The sequence below is a fragment of the Gallus gallus genome, chromosome 2, assembly GCF_016699485.2.
Source record: "Gallus gallus isolate bGalGal1 chromosome 2, bGalGal1.mat.broiler.GRCg7b, whole genome shotgun sequence".
Lineage (NCBI taxonomy): Eukaryota > Metazoa > Chordata > Aves > Galliformes > Phasianidae > Gallus > Gallus gallus.
The window spans coordinates 125,680,755-125,700,709 of record NC_052533.1 but is presented as its reverse complement, the minus strand read 5'-3'; the positions used below and the strand labels follow the sequence as shown (position 1 = coordinate 125,700,709).

The window sequence follows — 19,955 nt, the reverse complement described above, 5'->3', positions numbered from 1 at the left end:
CTTAGCTTTGCTGCGAAGCCCGAGTGTAACCTAACTAGCTAGGGGATATGCAATTGCTGATTGACAGCAGGACCAGCATTATGCAAATGCTGCGAGAGCGGCGGCAGCCGGGGAGCGGTGCCGGGGGCTCTGTTAGGGATCTCTCTACACACGCGGCGCTCGCTGCGCCCTACGTGCTGTGCTGTGCTGTGCTGTGCTGTGCTGTGCTGTGCTCGCTTCTCCTCCTGCCCGGTTTAGCAGTCAATAAACGGCACAAAACAATTGTTGCTTTCCGGGGACGTCGTGGCGTGTAAAATCTCGAGTGCGGTTTCAGTTTGAGATACGTGTGAGAGAGCCGGAGCTATGTGCGAGAGCTCGTTACTCAAGCTAAATTAGGTAATTTTTAGCTGGGTAACGTGCTAATCTTTAAACCTTTATGTTTTTAAATCCTGCCTACGTCTGGTCTCTTCATACAAAAGTGTATTTCGCTTGTTTCTTCTCGTCTTCTTCAGTCTGAAGCCTTATGTAGGTCAGGCTTGGCTTAAGCAGATTTCCTGAACCTGCGTCAGCTTAAGCTGAAGGAATTTTAATAAACCCTCCCTTGTAGGCGTGGGCCTAAATGAGACTAGCCTAGTTAAGCCTGATCTTTTTCTGTTTGTGAAAAAGAGCTGAGCAGAGCTAGGGACTGCATGGTGGCTTCGGGAGCTGCTTCCTTAATTCACAGCTAACAATGGTCGGGAAGGCCAGATCCTCTAATTTCACCTTATCTGAAAAGCTCGATTTGCTAAAACTCGTGAAGCCTTACGTTAAAATTCTCGAAGAACACACCAATAAGCATTCTGTAATAGTGGAAAAAAACAAGTGCTGGGATATCATAGCCGATAACTACAATGCCATCGGAGTAGATCGCCCGCCTCGCACCGCACAGGGCCTGCGCACGCTGTACAAGAGGCTCAAAGAATACGCCAAGCAGGAGCTATTGCAGCAAAAGGAGACTCATTCAGACTGTAAAAGCAGCATTTCCGAGCCAACCAAGAAAGTTGTGGAGATGATTCCACAGATTTCCAATGTGTGTTTAAGAGACAGGAGCGGTGCACAAAGGTGAGAGAATTCTTTTTATTTTGTTACCGAATGAAAATGATGGCGCCTCCTATCTGCCGTGTGGCGCTCTGCGTGTGTTCGGTGCCCTAAAGGAGGCGTTTGCAAGGGAAAATCCCAAAGCTGGGAACAATGACAAGATCATATTGCTTTTGTTTTATGGCCAGCCTGATGGTGACTTAGCACTGCGTTCGTCTCTCAGCTCTTTCAAAGCCCGTTTCAGTCTTTGTCACACTCCGGAAAGTGAGGGTTAAGGGAGAATCAAAGAGAAATAGTAGCTCCGACCTCTACCCCTCCCCTACCTCTTAATAGGCAGATTATTCAAACACTGGCAAAGTGATGGCTATTCTCCTCCATTTAAGGCAATACTGCAGTCATTTTGCAACATATGCGAGTGTTACCGGATTATGTAAGATTTTTGATAAAGTTAGTTTGCAGAGCTAAGAAGCCTTGCTCAGAGAGCTCGTTTTGCCTCTTGTTTGCTCTGATGTGCATATTGTTTTAACTGATACCAACCCTTTACTCCCCAGCCCACAGTGACTTTGTGAGTGCACACCTTCTTGAAAAATGTTACTTCTCTTGCACTGATGGTAATTCTCTGAAACTGGAGCAGAGCTAATTGCAGTCTAAACTCCAAGCAGTTCTGGGCTGTGTGCTGGGCAGCTTAAATGCACACGAAGAGAAACTGAGAGATACAGCAACAGAAGTTTTCTTTTTTTCTAGGGCTTTTTTTTTCTTTCCTTTTTTTTTACTGCTCAGTAAAGTGAGGCACACTGTCTAGATTTGAAGCCAGACATAATACAGGCAGGCAGCACGCAGGCTTTCTCACACAGCTGGCGAGCGCCCCTCGTATCTGACTTGCAGCACTCTGCTGGTTCTGTATTGGTCCTTGAGGGATCCAAAAATGCCCGGGTCAGGTTTTGGTTCCTCCACATACACAAAGTAAGCTTGGCGGGAGGGATAAAAGCCAAATAAATCCCCACAAATCTTGAGAAATCTCTGATTTTCTTTTTTTTTTTCTCCTTTTCACAAACGGATTAATGGGAAGTGAACTTTCCATATTTCAATCAGATATACAGATAGTTGGTGCAACAGCTAAACGCTCTAAGAAAAGCTGGCATGTGTACACAGGGCGAATTCGATTCACGGTGCCACTGGTTGAACTGAATGGTCACAATTGTCTAAATCCCAACATAGCAGATGCTCTAAAAATATGCTGCTGTGGGTCCTTGGCGTAAAGGAGTCTGAAGCAACTGGGCTGCACTGCTGCTCCTGGTGAATGCCCCTGGAGGAACGGTTCCAAAGAATTCTCTGGAACAAAACAAGGCTTTTAATTGCGCTAATAAAGGTTGCAGTGTCTCGACTACCAACTTCTGTAAGGAGGAAAAAAAAACCCAATAGTGTGAGAACTTTGGTTTGCAGATCGGCTTATAAAAAGCAGTGCCGCTTTTCATGAATGATTAAGACCTAATGATCTGCATGGTTTATCTCCTGTAAGGTAAACGTTCTTGCAGTCCTTTATGGCTCTGGAAACGTTGACTTGATTACTGCCTACCCCAAATGGCTGTTCCTAGGGACAGCCGAGGCACTGCCTGTGGAAGGGAAAGATTATCATCTAGATATTTTTTCCCTGCCCAAATACATCATTATTTTGTAGTTCTCACTTTAACTATGATGAGTTTTTATCCTGATTTTGAGAACCCAATATTGGGTTTTAACTCTCTAGGATATGGCTTAGCTTTTTGGAGGGAAACACAACTTATAATGAATCCAAATTCTTAATTGCACCTTTGAGCAATTTCTAGCTCACTGTGATTAAACAAAACCGAGTGAATCATGGGTGCCTCCAGGGTTATAAATACCATCCCCCAGTTGTGGTAACTGTTGTTTGTCTTTCAGTCAAGTTGTCAGAAACAACATTAGTAACCACCGTGCAGGCATTCCTTTTGTTTCTCAGTTCCTTCTTCCTCTCTTCACTAATTGGTTTCCTCTTAAGACGCTGATTCTAAGGGGGGGAAAAAAACCAAACCCAACCAACAGCTTCATCTGAGTTACCCAAAGACTTGGTCATTTTCAACTTCTGTGTGGAATATGCTGTAAGAGATGGATTTGTCACTGCCCAGAGGCCCTACTCAATGTTAGACCAATCCTCACCTCTCTTTCTTCTCTTAGCCTCTCGCACTTTCTCTTTCTGCACCCTCCCTCCGTTCCCTTTTGTCAGAATGATCTGCTTCTCCTACCAGTTGTTTCCAGGTTTCTCAGGCTAGCGGCTGGCCAGGAGCCAGCAAATAAATCAGAGGGAAGCTGTGCTCGAAGCTGTGGTTGGGAAGGGGGAGACCCAGAACTGCAGTCAGCGAGGGGAGAAACTGAAAATCTGTGTGTGGGAAAGTACTTCTGATGCTCCAGGAGAGGAGGGAGTGGAGTGCCAGAAAGGTGTAGAGAAGCAGGTGAAGCTTTGGAGGTAGAGGGAGTAAGGTGATAGAACTGATACTTGATATGCAGCTCAGGTGACATTGGGCAGAATTAAGATCATTTTCTTCAAGGATAGATGAAAGTTCTGGTTTCAATTCCTGCTTCAGATAGACTTGTTCTTTTTGAAAGCCTTAATGTAAATGGTTTGGGTGGTTGGCAGAACTGATTTTTGGAAAATAAATTTCTCTGAATGTTCTCTGTTGAACATTCTTGCAATTAAATATTTAGAGGTTTTCATGCTGTTCTTGTAGAAATTGCTGTTTCATGTTAGTGGATGGTGGGCTAGCTAGGACCCTTTGGAAGTTGTGGCCATGGCCGCTTATTTCTTTTGAACCAAGAGTTTTGAAGACCAAAGCAAGATGCAAAGTAGATAATGCTTCCTTTTGATATCTCTGCAAGGAGTCAGCACACTTAGACCAGAAGTATGATACACAGATCAGAATTCTCCCGTGCTTCTGGGAATTCGAACCCAAATCTGCTGCTAAGCAGGGCAGTGTTTTTAATAATCAGATAGTGCTCCTCAGACTGTGGCTTGTAGTGCTCACAAGGAGTTAAAAAAAATACACACACACACACCTGCCTCCATTTTAATAGACAGCACTCAAGTCCTCCAGGGTTAGGGCACATCTGTGAATGTTGTATTAATTATGGATCCACTCACTGCCTTTAGCTGCTAGCAGCAGCTTAGTTCTTCGAGGGCTGGGGAATGTCTCCCGTCTGCAACCAGTAGCCATAGCCTCCTTTTTAAACAGTCACGGCCGTGGTGGTGCGCTGTCTTTGCTCTCAGTGCCAGGTTAACACTTCCCTGTTCCCACATAACGCTGTGCTGCCACCCAAGTCATGCTGAAGGTATTCTTTGTAGATCTGTACTGTCAGATAGTTCAAAAAGCAGATCTGGCTTTCAAAAGTATTACCTGTATAGGGTTCCAGTATTAACTGAAACTGTAGGGTTTCAGGCACAACTAATGGTGGAGAAATAGACAGGAGCAGCTTGAGCCATTAATATCATCAGAGCCAATGTAATGTCAAATCATGACTGGAGGTGCTGCTGACTCAGGAATTTACACAAAGGCAGATGAGTCAGGTGGGTGTTGTACTTTAGAAAAGCTGGAAAAATGCTGTACAGGACTATGGGCTTGTTCTTAATGGTAACATTTCCGTGCCCTCTCTTGAAACTTCAGAAAACCAGTGAGATCATTGGTTCAAAGGGAAGGAACGAGGATTAGCTTGATTCCTTGATCTACTGACAAGGTCATCATCTGGGCTGTGGTTTCTTCTCCCCAGGCTTCTTGAGTCATTTTATTCAGCGATTGTTTTACCGAAAAACAACAAAAGAAAGAAGAGCCTAAACATCTTAGGTGCGTGAGTCAGAAACAGGGAACACATTAGAACAGGAGGAGATTAGTAAGTTTTGGAGATGGAAATGTTTCTGCAAGTTTATGGCCTTTTAAAATCACTTTCTAGATTACACAAACAGTTTCCTCTGTCACTTGCATCATCTGCTGCTGCTGCTTTGTTTTTATTCTCACTTACCACTAATGCTTGCTTACCCTGTTTCAGAATAAGAACCTCCCAGGATTGTTCACTGTAGGCTGTACTGCCTTCAGATTAGCAATACCATCTAAATAATACGGGGCTGCATGTGTGTGGTGGAAGGAAGGAGGAATGCAGATGATGGTCACGTAACAAAACGGGTCTAGGCATGGGAGGCACAGAGTAATATTTCAAATGAAGCTTTGGTTACTAACAGCTATGTTTGTTTGTTTGTTTTATAGTTTTTAATGGATTATTTAAATATGACTTTGTGTGTTCTAGCGCTAGTATCGATAAAGAAACAATTGCTGGTACCAGTTCACCACAGGCAGTGTTGGATCACCATCCTGCTACAGTCATGATGAAGTTGCAATTGGAAGAGGATGTCAAACCTCCTCCTTCTTTGATTATAGACTCACAGCCAAGTGAGAACGTAGAACAAGAAGAAGAACACCAGTTGGTGCACGTTATGGAAAGGTCTCCTTCAACGTCAGTATCTTCAGTTGACATGAGAGTGATGATGTCTCCTTCTCCTGTGCCAAGAAGAGATGAGTTTTTTAGGCTTGAGGTTGGAGAACGCTTTAGACCGATGTGTGGCTATGACCCACAGATGTTGCAAATGCTGAAAGAAGAGCATCAAATAATGTTAGAAAATCAAAGAAAAATCGGGCTTTATGTCCAAGAAAAAAGAGATGGTTTGAAAAGAAAGCAGCAGCTGGAAGAGGAACTGTTGCGAACAAAAATCAAAGTAGAGAAGCTAAAGGCAATACGACTACGCCGTGATCTGCCGGAATACAGCATTATCTAAATATTTTATTACTTCTGTCACATCCCTTGAAATACTTAATAATAAATGCTTTTGCCCTAGCGAAACTGTTCCTTATGTTAATATGGTCTTGAAAGATGAAAGCCTATTTTCCATGTTGTTGTTTATGTACCTTAATAAAAACACCTTGTATGGGTTTGAGTGCACCAACTCTTCTGGTCTGAAGTATAATCAAATCGTATAGACGTAAGGATGATGAAAATCCCAACTTCTTATATATTTCAACTTATTTGTAGTAGAATTGCAAACAGCAATTTGGCTCAGTTCTTTTTCAAAATATGACCGTATGCATTATTTTTTCAAAGAATTACCAGTCCTTTGTTACCTTAACAAACTTACTGGTCAGTAAACACATAAAGAGGAGGAGTAAGAAGCTATGTTTGAATACGCTCTTCTTTTCATTTTGGTAAATCTTGTGACAGTGGTGAAATTTTGCTGACGTATCAGCTTGGAAAACAAAATTACTGGATTGTTATATTTTTTTAATGTTCAGTAGGCAGTTGAATAAATGTACCTCTTCTAAAAAGTTAATACTTTTTAATATGGTTTTCAGTGGATGAGTGTTTCCATAGGACATTATGAAAATAGAGACAGTGAATGCAGCAATTCATTTTTAAAACTGCATGCATGCATAATTTGTGTGTACAGTTACCATGATCGTATATTCACTTAGAGTAATTATACTGGTCCTCAACCAGCAAGAAGTCTAATATGCTCACTTGCATGCATAATTACTACAGTGCATGTGCAACCAAGGCAGTTGCAGGTGCCTTTGATCGATATCAATGCGACTATAAGCTATCAAAATGAAATAGCTTCTGTATGTAAGTTATGTGACTCTAAATCAACAGAAGATTCTTTGTTATTCTTGGTACCTTTTATAAATGCTGTTGTTCTGCTCCTTTGATTAGTTTCAAATAAAAAGCCCAAAATGAAAAAGAGATCGATTGTTCTGTCTGTCCTGGAAGCAGCACTTTCCTCTGCAGTTACGATCAGCATTCATAACTGGAAGAAGAATACTGGCAAGCCTAATTCCCTAACAATTAATTTCTTTGTAATTCTTGGTCTCCTGCCTGTTTTGAATGGATCCACAACTTCCTTAGACCTCTGGCTCCTTATCCCCTGTAACAACACTTTCTTCTTCCTCCGAGCTATAGTGTAGGAAAAGGGAATTAAGCCCAGCAACAAGGAAAAAGCACGAGCAAAGGAAATGTAATTCCTTCTGTTTCTCCTATCTCAGAGGGCTCCAAAAACAGAAAGAATAAAAGCAATAGGAAGGAGAATGTTTCTTCCTGCAGCTGCTTGTTACTGTCAATCCTGTCACTGGTGTCCCAAATTTCCTTCTTTCCCCATTGCCACAGAACCTCAGTATGTGAGTACGGGGCACTGGCGTGCATTAGCAGACTGTTTGAAGGTAAACCACACTGCTCGTCAGACTTCTGAGTGAATCAGGTTACCTTTGTAACCACAGGGATAAATGCTTATTAAAAACTAAAGGCTGGAACCATGTAACTTAGTTCAGGGACTAATTGAGCTTAAAGCATTGTAGTTAAAATTTTATAAGAGCGGTGAGAGAGAAATCATCTTGACTTTCAGGGCTTAGAACAGCTTCAACAGGTTGCAGGAGGAAAACTGAGGAAAAATACAGGCTGTGAAAACAGATGACATCGATCTGGAATTGCCCCGTTGTGTGGCAGAGAAAAGAATACTGCAAGGATCGGTTCTTCTGGGAATTTCTGCGTGTGCTCACAGTGATGATGTCTGAACGAGTGGCCTCTGTTTGTGCACAGCCCTTGGCTTGTTTCTGTCTTTTTCGGTTCAAGGACGTTGATCTGTTTTTGTATAGCTAGTAACACTTCAATGAGACATTCGGTTCCCTGAGTTTACAAGAGTCAAAATCTTGGCCTTACTAAATACTTTGTTAAGCATTAGAACATCTTATTTGTTCTACTTTGCCATCTGAAGTGTGGCTTCTCAGAAATGGGTAACATTCCCTGCGCTTATCGTACAGTTTGGAAATGCCTGATTTTTCTGTTGAAAATCAGAGTTTCGGTTTCCAGTGGTAAGCAATAACTTCCTGTTATTGTTTCTGCAAATTGACACCTTTTTCTAGTCTAGAAAATAACTCCCAGGTGGCTTAATATCTTACAGTGTTTTTAAATTATAGCTAGCCTTATTTTGGCCACACACACACAAAAAAAAAGCTCTGCAGACACTGTTGAATATTTTGGGTTGAGTTCTCCATTCTCTTTGAGCTAGATTAAGAGGTGACCTCCAGGGACTCTGCTGGTGTGGTATTATTATTTCAAGAACTGGAACAGGAGGAATTTCCAGTGTCTGAAAGCTTGTAGTCCTTCCTGAACTGGAAGGCAAAGTAGATGCGTTGATTCTGGGCAGAGCATACAGCCCATTACACTCCTGATATTGGAGGGCAAAGGATGCAGATGAATAAAGAAATAGTAAAATACACAGGCCTGGGCAGAACTGTCTCCCTCTAATCATTTCTCTGTGTTTGGTTCTTGTGACACGTCGGTGACATCAGTGCAGTGCAGTATGGTGCTGACTCTATGTTATGCCTCCCCATGCTGATGGATCTGTCTTTCTTTCTCACCCCACATCTGCTTCTCAGTATCAGGTTATCTGTCTGCGTCAGACTTTGCACTTCTCAGTGCCTGTTCTTGGGTTTTTTTTATGTATTACTAATGCGGAGACGTGCACGTACAGCTGTGATTTAAGTCCTTCTGGACCTTAAAGTGCTATGACTTTTTACTGTTCCAGCAAATTATATTCCATTAGCATGTGTGAAGGGGATGGTCGGAAGCCCTTCCCTCCTTCACCCCCATTCTTATCCTCTTGTTCCCTTTGCTGTATCTGGCAGTGGCATTCCCTGTCTGCATGTTTACAAAGTACTGTGTACAAGCAGAGTAATTTTAGGCATGGGCAAATTTCTACCATATGTTCATGTCCTTCTACTAAGTTAACTGAAATAAACAGGCTCTGGGAGCGCTTTTAATTCTCAGCATCTAATGAATTTATTTTTTTAGGATTAGATTAAAAAACTACAACTGTGATAACCTCGTGATCGTTGTGATAACATCTTGTGTAACTTTATCCATCTGAGTAATTGTGTAATTATCAGTCTACACTTTTATCAACTGCTCCCTAATTATCTTTTCCTCTCCCTGCCCCCAAGCTCCTCCAGCATTGTCTTGTTGGCTGTGCTTGCCCTATATCAGAAGCATTATCAGGTAAAAATGGCAGAAAAGAGAGGTACTTCAAGACCAGCAAAGATTATTTGCAGCAAATCTTGCACTTACATTCCTCTCTTCTAGCATCCTCCACCTCACTGCTTTCAATTGCTTTCTTTCATTTATATTTCCACGTATTTTCTTGCTTGGGAATGCAATGACTAGAGCTTGAATACTTTCTGTCCCTGTGATTTCCAGTATAGGCAAAGCCTTTATATTGCTTGTAATTATAAAAGAATTGCTTCTAAATAGGAGGAACAAATGGAGAATTGTGAGGCTCAATTTTGCTTGACAAACTGTCTTTCCACTGTTCAAATATAACACATTTTCACAGGGTGATTGAATCTCATGTTGATGAAGTTCATAGTATTGCCCAAGGCTAGAGAAGGAGATTGTAAACATAATTAGTTTTTTTCTTTTCCCTTTTTCTTGAAAATTATTTGTGCTCCAAACTGCATTGTAGAAAGGTTAAACCTAACAGAACTTTACATACATTTACCCCAGGACGTTCAGACTTTAAGCTGTGGTGTTCTTAAAACCTTAAAGGTAGAATTCTTGCATCCGATACTACAGTGCTAAAGTAGTTGAAAACGTTAGTTGTGATTTCTTCATAAACGGGGATGGATAAGGGACAGGGAGTCCATAGGGAGGCTCAGCAGTGTGCAAACATCGACTCTCTCTGGTGTTCTTGTCCTGCTCAAGTGCTGTGGGGTTGCATACTATTCATCCCAGTGCTTGCACAGAATGGTTTGTTGACCCATCCAAAGATTTCTGTGTGAACATGACACGTTGCCTGACCCTGTATTAGCCACACATGAGGAGTATTGTTATTCCATGAGGAATTCCACGAGGAGATTTTTATTCCATATTTAATCAGCAGTTACTCGTGATTTCTCCTTGCTCTTTAGCAGAACTGCAGACTTGAAAATCATACTTCAAATTATGCTTGATTTTCATTTATAGTTAGCATAATCACAATAACAGTAATAATTGATCAAAATACATCTAAAAAACTGATTTCTCTGGACTGTGATGCCCCTCCATCTGCTGTTGATGTCAAGGTCTGGTTTGGTCAACTTAGCCAGTTGTATACAGCATCCTGTGAGTTGCCATTTGATCACTGTGTATGGCTGTGTGTGATCGTTGTCTGTGTGTACTGTTAATGCTTTCTCAAAATATCTCCTTTTAACGTTCAGAATTTCTGTGTGCTTGAAACAAGTGAGTTTACAAATGGTCAGTTATATCTTTAGATGTAATTGAACAGTGAAACGGTAGGACAAAACCTTTATCTAATGTAGGGGGTGGGGGAGAAGGGATTTTGTACTGTTTGTGGTTAGTTACTGCAACGTTGGTTCTCCTGTGTTATATAGATAAAATCTGATGCAGTAATCTCAAGTTGTACTGTTATTAATTGATGAAGAGATCATGCTAAAGAAAGTAATTTATCGTAACTCGGTAGCAGTTCTAAGAATGTCACTTAGTCCACTTCTTGCTACTGTTAACACAATTCTGTGGAGTTCATCTATGGTGTGTATCAGAAATACAGAATTAAAATGGGATATGCCATAAATCGAATGTCCGTATATACATATGGATATTGGAATAAAATTGAATATTAGAATTAAAATATAGATATCAATAGCAGTTGCTGTTACTGTTGATATATTCTAAATCGTAATATGGCATTCACTCTGGGGTGCACATGTAAGACAAATCAATTTTTGTTTGACTTGTGAACTCTGCGTGTTTCATCCAAGTGATGTTTGCATTGTTTTTCATTGTAATCGTAGAATCATAAAGGTTGGAAAAGACTTCTGAGATCATCCAGTCCAGCCATCCACTTACCACCAATACTGCCCACTGAAGCATGTCCTTAAGCACTATATCTGCCCTTTCCTTAAACACCTCCAGGGACAGTGGCTCCATCACCACCCTGGGCAGCCTGTTGTAACACCTCACCACTCTTTCTGAGAAGAAATTCTTCCAAGTATCCAATCCGAATCTGCCTTGGCACAACTTGAGGCCATTACCTCTCATCCTACCTCTGTTACCGGGGAGAAGAGCCCAATCCCCACCTCACCGCAACCTCATTTCAGGCAGTTGTAGAGAACAATAAAGTCTCCCCTGAGCCTTCTCTCCTCCAGACTGAACAGTCCCCGTTCCTTCAGTTGCTCCCCATAAGACTTGTGCTCCAGATCCTTCACAGCTTCGTTGCCCCTCTCTGGACCTGCTCCAAGGCCTTGATGTCTTTCTTGTAGTGAGGGGCCCAAAATACGGTACTTGAGGCGAGGCCTCACCAGAGTTAAGTACACGGGGACGATATTGTGGGTGGGCTTTGGCAGTAGGTTGGTTGTCACAGTGGACTTCCATATAACACTGATAGCGTCTACTTTCAGTTTGGCCAAACCATTTTATGCTGGGTTACCCCATCTCATGTTTGCGTGCTATAGCTTTTGTTTGTGTTTTCTCAAAGCAGCTCAGCTTTATTTCTGTGAACAAGATAGAAGGGAGAATGCATCATTTTGTATTAAATTTTGATGATCTTTCCTTTGTAGCATTCTCGTTTCTCTCTGCTTTTGAAAAAGTACTGACATTTGGCATCAACGTGGTCTGTGGCCATTCCTATAAAGGCTCTCTCCCATTTGCCTGATTCATAATTCATTGGCGATCACAGATTGTGGTCATTTGCAGTATGTCTGTTATTCTTTAGTTACAGTCCCTAATAAATGAATTGCTTGGAGAGTATGTCCCAGCTGGGCGCACTGAATTGTTGAGAGCCCAGCAGTGATTTCGTAGCTTGAATGAAAGCAAGATTTGTCTCCAGATTTTCCCAGCCATATAGTGACAGTGTAGTGAGTATAGTGAGGTGACAGTGTGGATTTCGAGTGCTTCAGCCCTTCTGGCAGGACAGCTCCAGAGATATGGAACTGTTGAACCCAACAGCTCGTGGCTTGGCTCTTCTGTGAAAACTTCAAAACCAGCAATAAACTGGAAAATATGATTTGTATTTATGTGGCTCAGAGTGCTGCACAGTGGGTGCGCAGACGAAGGCTGAATTAAGCTTGCTTAGGGAATTTAGCCACTGTTGTTTGTTACAATTATTTCTGATAGACATAATTCGTTCCTTTCAGAAGAGTTTTTGTTACACAACTGTACATGCTAATTTGCTGTAGTTTAGTTTTGAAAATCCTAAATCAAATTCTAAGATGGTACTAAGGATGTTTCTCAACAGAAGGATATTTCGATGTTTTTTGATAGGTTACCTCTGAAGATGTGATGGGCATCGGTAAAGATTGTTTTCAGGTGAAATGTAGCAGAGATTAAGTCAGTCATTTTTCGGTCTCATCCTTTTCTGTGCACATGTATATCTGCATCTACACACATATACATACTCCATATGGTGTTTGGTAAGAGGAGCTGAAGTTGTGTGTGCTGCAGAGGCTGAACATCATACAGGTGACATCAAGGGCCAGAGGAGGTCCTTGGGAATAGCAAGTGGGCCCTGTGCTGATGAAAGCTGCCACATATCCCTGTCTTTTAGTTGGCTGAGCAGTCAGTTTGGGACCATAACCAGACAGGGTGACATGAAGTAGGTTCTGTCAAAGGTATGCTGAATTTACAGCTCCATACATTGAATCATCTTATTAATTTGCATTGGAATTCTAGGCAATTTAAAACGTGTTCAGTTTTCTTACATCAATGAGTGGCAAGGCAGCACAGTAAGTACCACATACCTCCAAAAAACCAGGAAAAATTTCTCCTCTCCTCTTTCATTTTCCCTTTTATTTTTGCTTTTCTTGTAAGAATTACAAATAAAGCCCTAAGTTTTTATGCCTTGGCCATAAATATTACTTTTCTGCTCGGCCTATTGAATGGATTACATTTATGTAAATCAAAGTTATGTAACTTGATTTGGAAAGATTACTCTTTCCCTTTCCAAAGATTTCGTCAGCCATTCTGTAAGTAATCACTGCTGCATAACACCCGAGAACGCTCAAAAACATGACTCATCCTTTGTGTGCCTCTTTGCAGGGTAACGTCATAAATTTTAAACACTCTTGTTTAAATAATTAAGATAGGAATATATTATGTTTCATGCTTATTACAGTAGAAGTAAGCTTTGTTGATTATTTTAAAGACTCATTATTATGATCCATGAAAATCAAAGACAGCCATTAACAAACACAAACAGTAGCTGAAAAATGTTTTACCTTTTCACATGTGCTAAAATAGATGTGAATATGAAGTATACATAATCATAATAAATCTCTCTCTCCCTGCTTTCTGCTTCCTACAGATCCAAAAGCCTTTAGCTTTTATAAATGAAATATTACAGATCACAGAGATAGTTTTTATTTCAATAAAAAAACCCAGAGGCAGCAGCAAATGCTTAGACAATGCACGACTATGTATTTTCAAAGTCCGACATATGTATTTTGCTTTTATTTTTTTGAAGTAAAAGAGCCTTTAGTTGATAAATTAATCTAAGCTTTCACTGTGGTTGGGTACAGTGGGAAGAGTAGTAAACACTGAACTTGGATGGCATTTGAATGTTTCCAGTATTTTACTGAGCTGATCTGGCTTGCTGTACCATATGATGCCTGCAGCATTTCAGAATTCTCAATGATGCTGCTTTTTTTCCTTTGATAATAGGACTTGCATGTCTATTTCTGTGGGTTTGACAGAAGCTTCAGCTTAGTTCATTAAATTTTTACAGAGGAAGCTGGAGTCAGTTGGATTTTTAGACAGTTGAGAGGCTTAAGAAGAATAGTTTTCTACCATGGAGCTATAATTTTCAAAGTATAAGCTTGCCTCCTCTGCAGCTGATACCCCTAAGAACTTAAAGTTTCATTAAATGGTGATGAGGCAAATGTTCCTCATTGTTGAAATTAAGTACACCTGTCATTTCTTTTTATTGTATACAGAAAATTCTTGTTGCAAAGGAAAACTACAGTTACAAACTCAGGTACCAAAAACCTGCAGATAGGCACAGCCTGTTTACAGCTTCTCGTGCCTTGTGGTTAATTGCACGATCATATATTCTATTCCTAGAGGCTTCCTTGCCAGGTTCAGTTTACAGAATGGACTGTGTCCACTCAATGAACAACTGTTCAGTGTTTTCCTTCCTCCTTTTTGGTCAGGTATAGACTTAATGCTGTGATTTCATCACACTATTTTGAATTAATTTCCTGATTTTTTTTTCCTCTGGTGCCAATTACAAGAATGTACCTGCATTCCACAACAGCCTGGAGAGATGAGAGGTTGCTATTATCTCTGCTTTCTAGGAGATAAAGTGGGAAGTGAGGCACAGGGAGAGTAAGATCAAAAAGCTCCATAAATACTGAAGGTGTAGGTTGAGTCAACTAGGGCTGTATTATCTAAGAACTTCAGTATATGGTACAGTAAGTGGGGTATGGATGGATGGAGAGCAGCCACACACTGGACATGGGGGTTCCAGTGATGAAAAGTTTGACAGAGCCAGCAGAGTGCGCTTCTAGCCCAGAAAGCCAACTGTATCCTGGGCTGCATCAACAGAGGGGTGGCCAGCAGCGTGAGGGAGGTGATTATCCCCCTTTGCTCTGCTCTTGTGGGGCCACATCTGGAGTACTGCATCCAGGCCCGGGGCCCCCCAGTGCAAGAAAGATGAGTAGCTTTTGGAGCAGGTCCAGAGGAGACCATAAAGATGGCCATAGTGCTGCAGCACCTTTTCTCTGAAGACAGGCTGAAAGATGTTCAGCCTGGAGAAGAGAAGGCTCCGGGAAGACCTCATTGTGACCTATAGGCCTCCATTGTGGGGCCTATAGGAAAGATGGGGACAGACTTTTTACAAGACCGTATAGTGATAGGACAAGGGATAATGGCTTTGAATTAAAATATGGTAGATTTAGATTAGATAAAAGGAAGAAATTATTCACTGTAAGGGTGGTGAGGCACTGTCCAGGGAACATGTGGATGCTCCATCCCTGGAGTTGTTCAAGGCCAGGTTGGATGGGGCCCTGGGCAGCCTGAGCTGGTGGGGGACAGCCCTGCCCCCATGGGAGGGGGTTGGAGCTGGGTGGGTCTTTAAGGTGCCTTCCAACCCAAACTGTTCAATGGTTCTATGATTCTACAGTTAATCTATTAAAACCACAACTTCCAGTTGCCTCTGAGCACAGTGTCCAGTATTACGACAAATGAAATTGAATCTCAAATCAGACACTCAGACAAATGTCTGCTGCTGAAAAGTTTAAGGTTAAATTATTTTCTTACACCACAAAGGAACACTGGAAACCAATGCAAGTAATATCCTGTTATCGAAGGCACTATTTAGTTTATCTTACCTTAAAACTATTCACATAAAATAAGCTGGTTTCTGACAGGGTGGAAAGTAAGGTAGTTTGGCACCACAGGGGTTGTAGTTACTATTCTTTGGGCTTTTAGAGCAAATTAACATTTCTAAATTGATTTTTCCATACCATTTAATGTTTTTATCTGAGTAAGACGGACCAAGTTGAAACTCTGATCTTTACCCTTTGAGGTAAGAAATTGAATGATTTCATTAAAAGGCTGCTGCATTCAGTGTAGACCATTATTACAGCGTCATGCAGTGTTTTGCCCAGTGAACTTAGCACTTTTGCTAACAACCAACAAGATGGAAGACTGAAAAAGGTTCAGGCTGAAGAACGGAAAGTACCAAAGGGCCTTGAATGAGAATGGCAAGATAATCCAAGCCTGAGCTTCTCTTTGGTCTACACTGCCTTGGCCATTACCAATCATCTGTCTGACACCACGAGTCCTAAGCTCAGAATTGATGGTCTCATGTGGTATGATCTGTCAAATTGATCCAGGTCACTGAAACTGAAATGAAACTAGGAGGATGAGGGAAATGATGTGGGCCCTTTTTATCAGGAGGTGAATTGATCTGAGTGCCCTTACATCTTTGTACCACCATTTCCATTCAGGGCTCACCTGCTTGCCATCTCTGACGTTGCAATACTCTGTTGTCCTTGGCTGTTTTCTCCACTGTAACTTTTTCCTTTATTTTCCCTGACAATGCCTAATCAGCTCCTGTTCTCATTTCCTCCTCCTAGGTCTTCCCTTGATTTCCCTTGGTGGTTTCCAGCAAGCCATGTGTTTTTACTGAACCTTGAATTTTGAAGGACAGAGATGAGGTGCAATAAGCTTTCCTTTCTGGTAGTAGACTTTCTTCTCAGGCTTTTTCTCCCCGGGAGCACTTCCATGTATCTGCTCCTTATCCCTGCTGCCATCTTTTTCTGTTCCGTCTCAGGAAGGGAGATAGTGTCTCTGATTGAGAAGGACAAATTCCCTTCTGGCATTTTTGGAAGGGACCCAGCTTTGGTCCAAGCAGTGAGAGCTGTGAGTACAGAGAAAGTTATTCTCGGCCTCAGTCAGACCATGTCCACTGTGTAATCCTCAGGAAATTAAGTTGCACAGAATGTGCAAACTGCATTTATTTCCAAAAGCTTTTTGCACTCAGGGATGGAAAAAGTTTTGCCCTGGCCAAAAACAAAAAAGAAGCGCTGCCTTCTCCCCTGATTTCTAGATTCTCCTCCAGAGCACTGAGTTAATAGAAATTCTACAAGGAATAATATTTATTCTGACTAAAATTGCATTCATCTCTGGTTTCTGTTCTCATAAAACAGTATTTTATGATCAATGTTTGAGCATTTGTATTTTTGTTTAAAAATAAGTTTGGACGTAAAACAGTGATGTGTTTTTTAAAGAAAATATTCCCGTTTGCAATAACATTCCTTAGGTGAGTTAATTGTCCCATTCAACAAGCTCATTCCGTTCTATGAAACAGCAAAAATAACCTGTCTATGCTTTAGCTTTTAAAACAAACAAACAAAAAGTCTTAAAAAGTCTTAAAAATGTCCTACCTTCTTCAGTACCAATGAAATTATTAAAATCAGGCTTTTCTCTGTCAGGATTTCAGATCCCCACAGCTCATCGACGGACAAATTCTGTGTTATGTATTTTGTGCTTAAAATAGGGGCATGAAGCACGGGATTGTAATCAAGCAACTCAGATGCGATCCCATCTGCCATTGATTCCTATGATAAGAGGGCAAGTCTGCTCAACGCTTCATGGCTGCACCCCTCATAAAATGTCTCATAGAAGCTCTGTGAGAAGACTTACAACGTATTTTTCTATCTTCAAGGCACAGTAATACGCATTTACATGTTAGCTTAGTATTAAAGTTATCATTAGACTGAAATTGCTTTCCAAATCAATGATGATGTTATCTCTGTCTAATATTTCTTTAAACATTCCTGGGATACCTTAGAAGTGTTTAGCACAGATATTTCATGTAGAACAAGATACTTAACTTCTGTGTACCCGTCTGCTCTCTCAGCTTTGTAAAACACCTCTGCTCAGAAGATGGGGCCAATGTTGGATCTGCAGAGCAGGTGGATGATACGTATGCAGAGGTGGCTGCAGAGACTACAGGAAGACACTGTCATTGAGTTTCAGCTGTGATTCAGAGGCCAAATCTCCTTTTATCTCAATCCAGATTTTTGTCTCTGCCTACCCCTTTCTTTCTCTCTCTCTCCTTTTTTTTTATAATTTATTCTTTTGTACCATAGAACACAACTTGAACCAAAGTTGTTTTCTTTAAGCTACAGTTTTTGCATTTTGACAATGTGTTTTTGTTTAAGAGGCTCACTCACAGTGTGAAAGTCCAGGTGCAGAGCTGATAAGCAACTTGACAGATCCCATGGTTCCAAAACCACTTCAGCTTAACAGTGGCAGCTACAAGGAAAGAGACTTTCTCCTTGTTGGGAGCCACGTTTCCTCTCCTTGTATTGACTTTGCTTGCTCATGTGATTCATCGATCCATGTGCCCCGGCTGCTCAGCTGCTAAGCTGCTGGATGAGCAGCAGTGTGGGAGCAGGGAGGAGGAGGACGCTCATGGGTTTTGGCAGCAGCCCAGAGTTAGATGGGGTTAAGCCATCCATTAAACCACACCTCAGGCTGAGGGTCTGGTGTGCTGCTCACTGGAGCATGCCAAGCTCCTTATAATGCACAGTTACACGGCTGCCAGCCACACCGCACAGGCTCCTCAAAATGCACATTGATTTACATTTTGTGGTGTTTCATAATGCCGCTTTCTCAGTGCACTGGGAGTAACCCAGCACATTTCATCGATAGGTTTTCTCCAAGTCTTGCTCTACAGAAACTGGTTAAGCTGGTTTGCCATTGGAACGCTCCCCCCGATCCCCTTTCCTGGATCCTGTCCCGTTTCCTGTAAATCATCACCTCCGTGAAGGTGGCTGAAGCTGTTTCTCATATCAAGTAAGCAGTAGTTTATATCTTGAAACTTAATCCCTGGCTTTCCAGCCAGGTATGTTCCTGTTTGTGGAAGATTTTAAAGCCTTATCACCCAAGGTTTTAAGATTCCCAAGCCCTTCACTGTGGGAGGACAGGTTTGTCACTTGCTGCATTTTCTTGCACTCCCTGGGAGGCAGTTAGCCATTTGGAAGGGAGATGCATGGGCATGATTTCCTGATCTTCCTCTTAGTCTGGTATACACAGAGTTCCTGTTATTTATTGTTCTCAGTCCCAACTGATTAACAGTGCAATGCAGAACTGACACCTACAGTCAGGATCTCAGCAAAACCAGCTCTGTCTAAGGTGGTGCCTACCATCAGCAGGCAGCAAGGGTTTGGCTGCAGAGAAAGAAAAAGACCTTAATACTGTTATCCGAAACTCTACTGTAGTTATAGGTAAAAGGAGAATACTTTATGTGGCACTGACTGAAACAAATCATTATTGGGTATTGTTAGAAATTACGGTAAGTAGAAGACAAATCGAGGGAAGAAAACTGAGCATCACATTCTGTTCATTTTCAGTATTTCCATAGGAACATGGTAGTATTATATGGAATAGTGGCGTCCAGTTTGCTGCTCACTGAGGGCAGTTTGCTTTAGAAATCCTTCTCTCCAAAAATCAGCTACAAAACGCTAGCAGTTTCCAATGTTATTATTTTTACCTGAAGTGGGGCTAAGAAAAGTTTGAGGAATTGTTATTGACCTGAAAGTTAATCTATTGGTGATTCAGATAACAACAAACAGGACTCCCTGAGTAAAACAGCAATGACTATAAAACAAATCTTAGGGGTCACCAAACTCACATGGGAGGTCAATGGAGAAGACCAGGAGGTCATTTCTGGTTGTGGAGGAGCATCCTAAGGGCATCCTAAGCATCCAATGCTAATGCTTTCTCATTCTTTCTCATTCTTACAGTAACTTACTTGAAATCTTTAAATGATGTAAGGAATAGCAGTTGCTGATTAAAATACGGGAACTGGTTTGAAAAACAAAGAGAAAACTGTCTTGTATTTCTTTCCCTGTGCCAGGGAAGATTCAGGCTGGACGTTAGGAAATACTGCTTCTCTGAAAGGGTGGTCAGGCACTGGAATGGGCTGCCCAGGGAGGTGGTGGAGTCACTGGTCCTGGAGGTGTTCAAAGAACATTTGGATGTTGTGTTGAGGGACATGGGTTAGCGAGAACTGTTGGTGATGGGTGGATGGTTGGACTGCATGATCCTGTGGGTCTTTTCCAACCTTGGTGATTCTATGATTCTGTGATTTTGTTAATCAATTGATGTATGGAAACTTAAAGCAGAATCAAATATCTTTTATTTTTAGCACAGTAAGAGTTTTCTCTTTCTCCCTCTCTATCCATTGCTCCTCCAAATCGTATTTCTTGTGATTACTGAAGATCCAGTAAAACCTTTGCACCTTTTTGCAAAACTGTAAGGATTTGTTCTTCTCTCTGGCTCATTTCCCAGGTTCC

General features: G+C 41.5%; 2 protein-coding genes across 6 annotated transcripts in view; both read left to right on the top strand.

The window, feature by feature from the left end:
* Positions 1 to 19,955, top strand: part of RAD54B (RAD54 homolog B (S. cerevisiae)) — a 62,529-nt gene that overhangs the window by 18,519 nt on the left and 24,055 nt on the right. Inside the window, exon 1 of one of the 5 annotated variants that reach the window (XM_025147029.2) lies at positions 17,707 to 18,453. The gene's annotated coding sequence lies outside the window, so the exon portion shown is untranslated. 5 annotated transcript variants of the gene reach the window in all.
* Positions 637 to 6,847, top strand: FSBP (fibrinogen silencer binding protein). The gene is made up of 2 exons (XM_001233121.7): positions 637 to 1,080; positions 5,365 to 6,847. The coding sequence occupies exons 1-2, from the start codon at positions 710 to 712 to the stop codon at positions 5,888 to 5,890; spliced, it is 897 nt and encodes a 298-aa protein (XP_001233122.1). The 5' UTR covers positions 637 to 709; the 3' UTR covers positions 5,891 to 6,847.

Excerpts from the sequence above, each read along its gene's own strand:
- FSBP (XM_001233121.7), top strand. The coding sequence starts at position 710 with ATGGTCGGGAAGGCCAGATCCTCTAATTTCACCTTATCTGAAAAGCTC. Across the intron at positions 1,081-5,364 it reads GACAGGAGCGGTGCACAAAG|CGCTAGTATCGATAAAGAAA; the intron begins GTGAGAGAATTC and ends TGTGTGTTCTAG.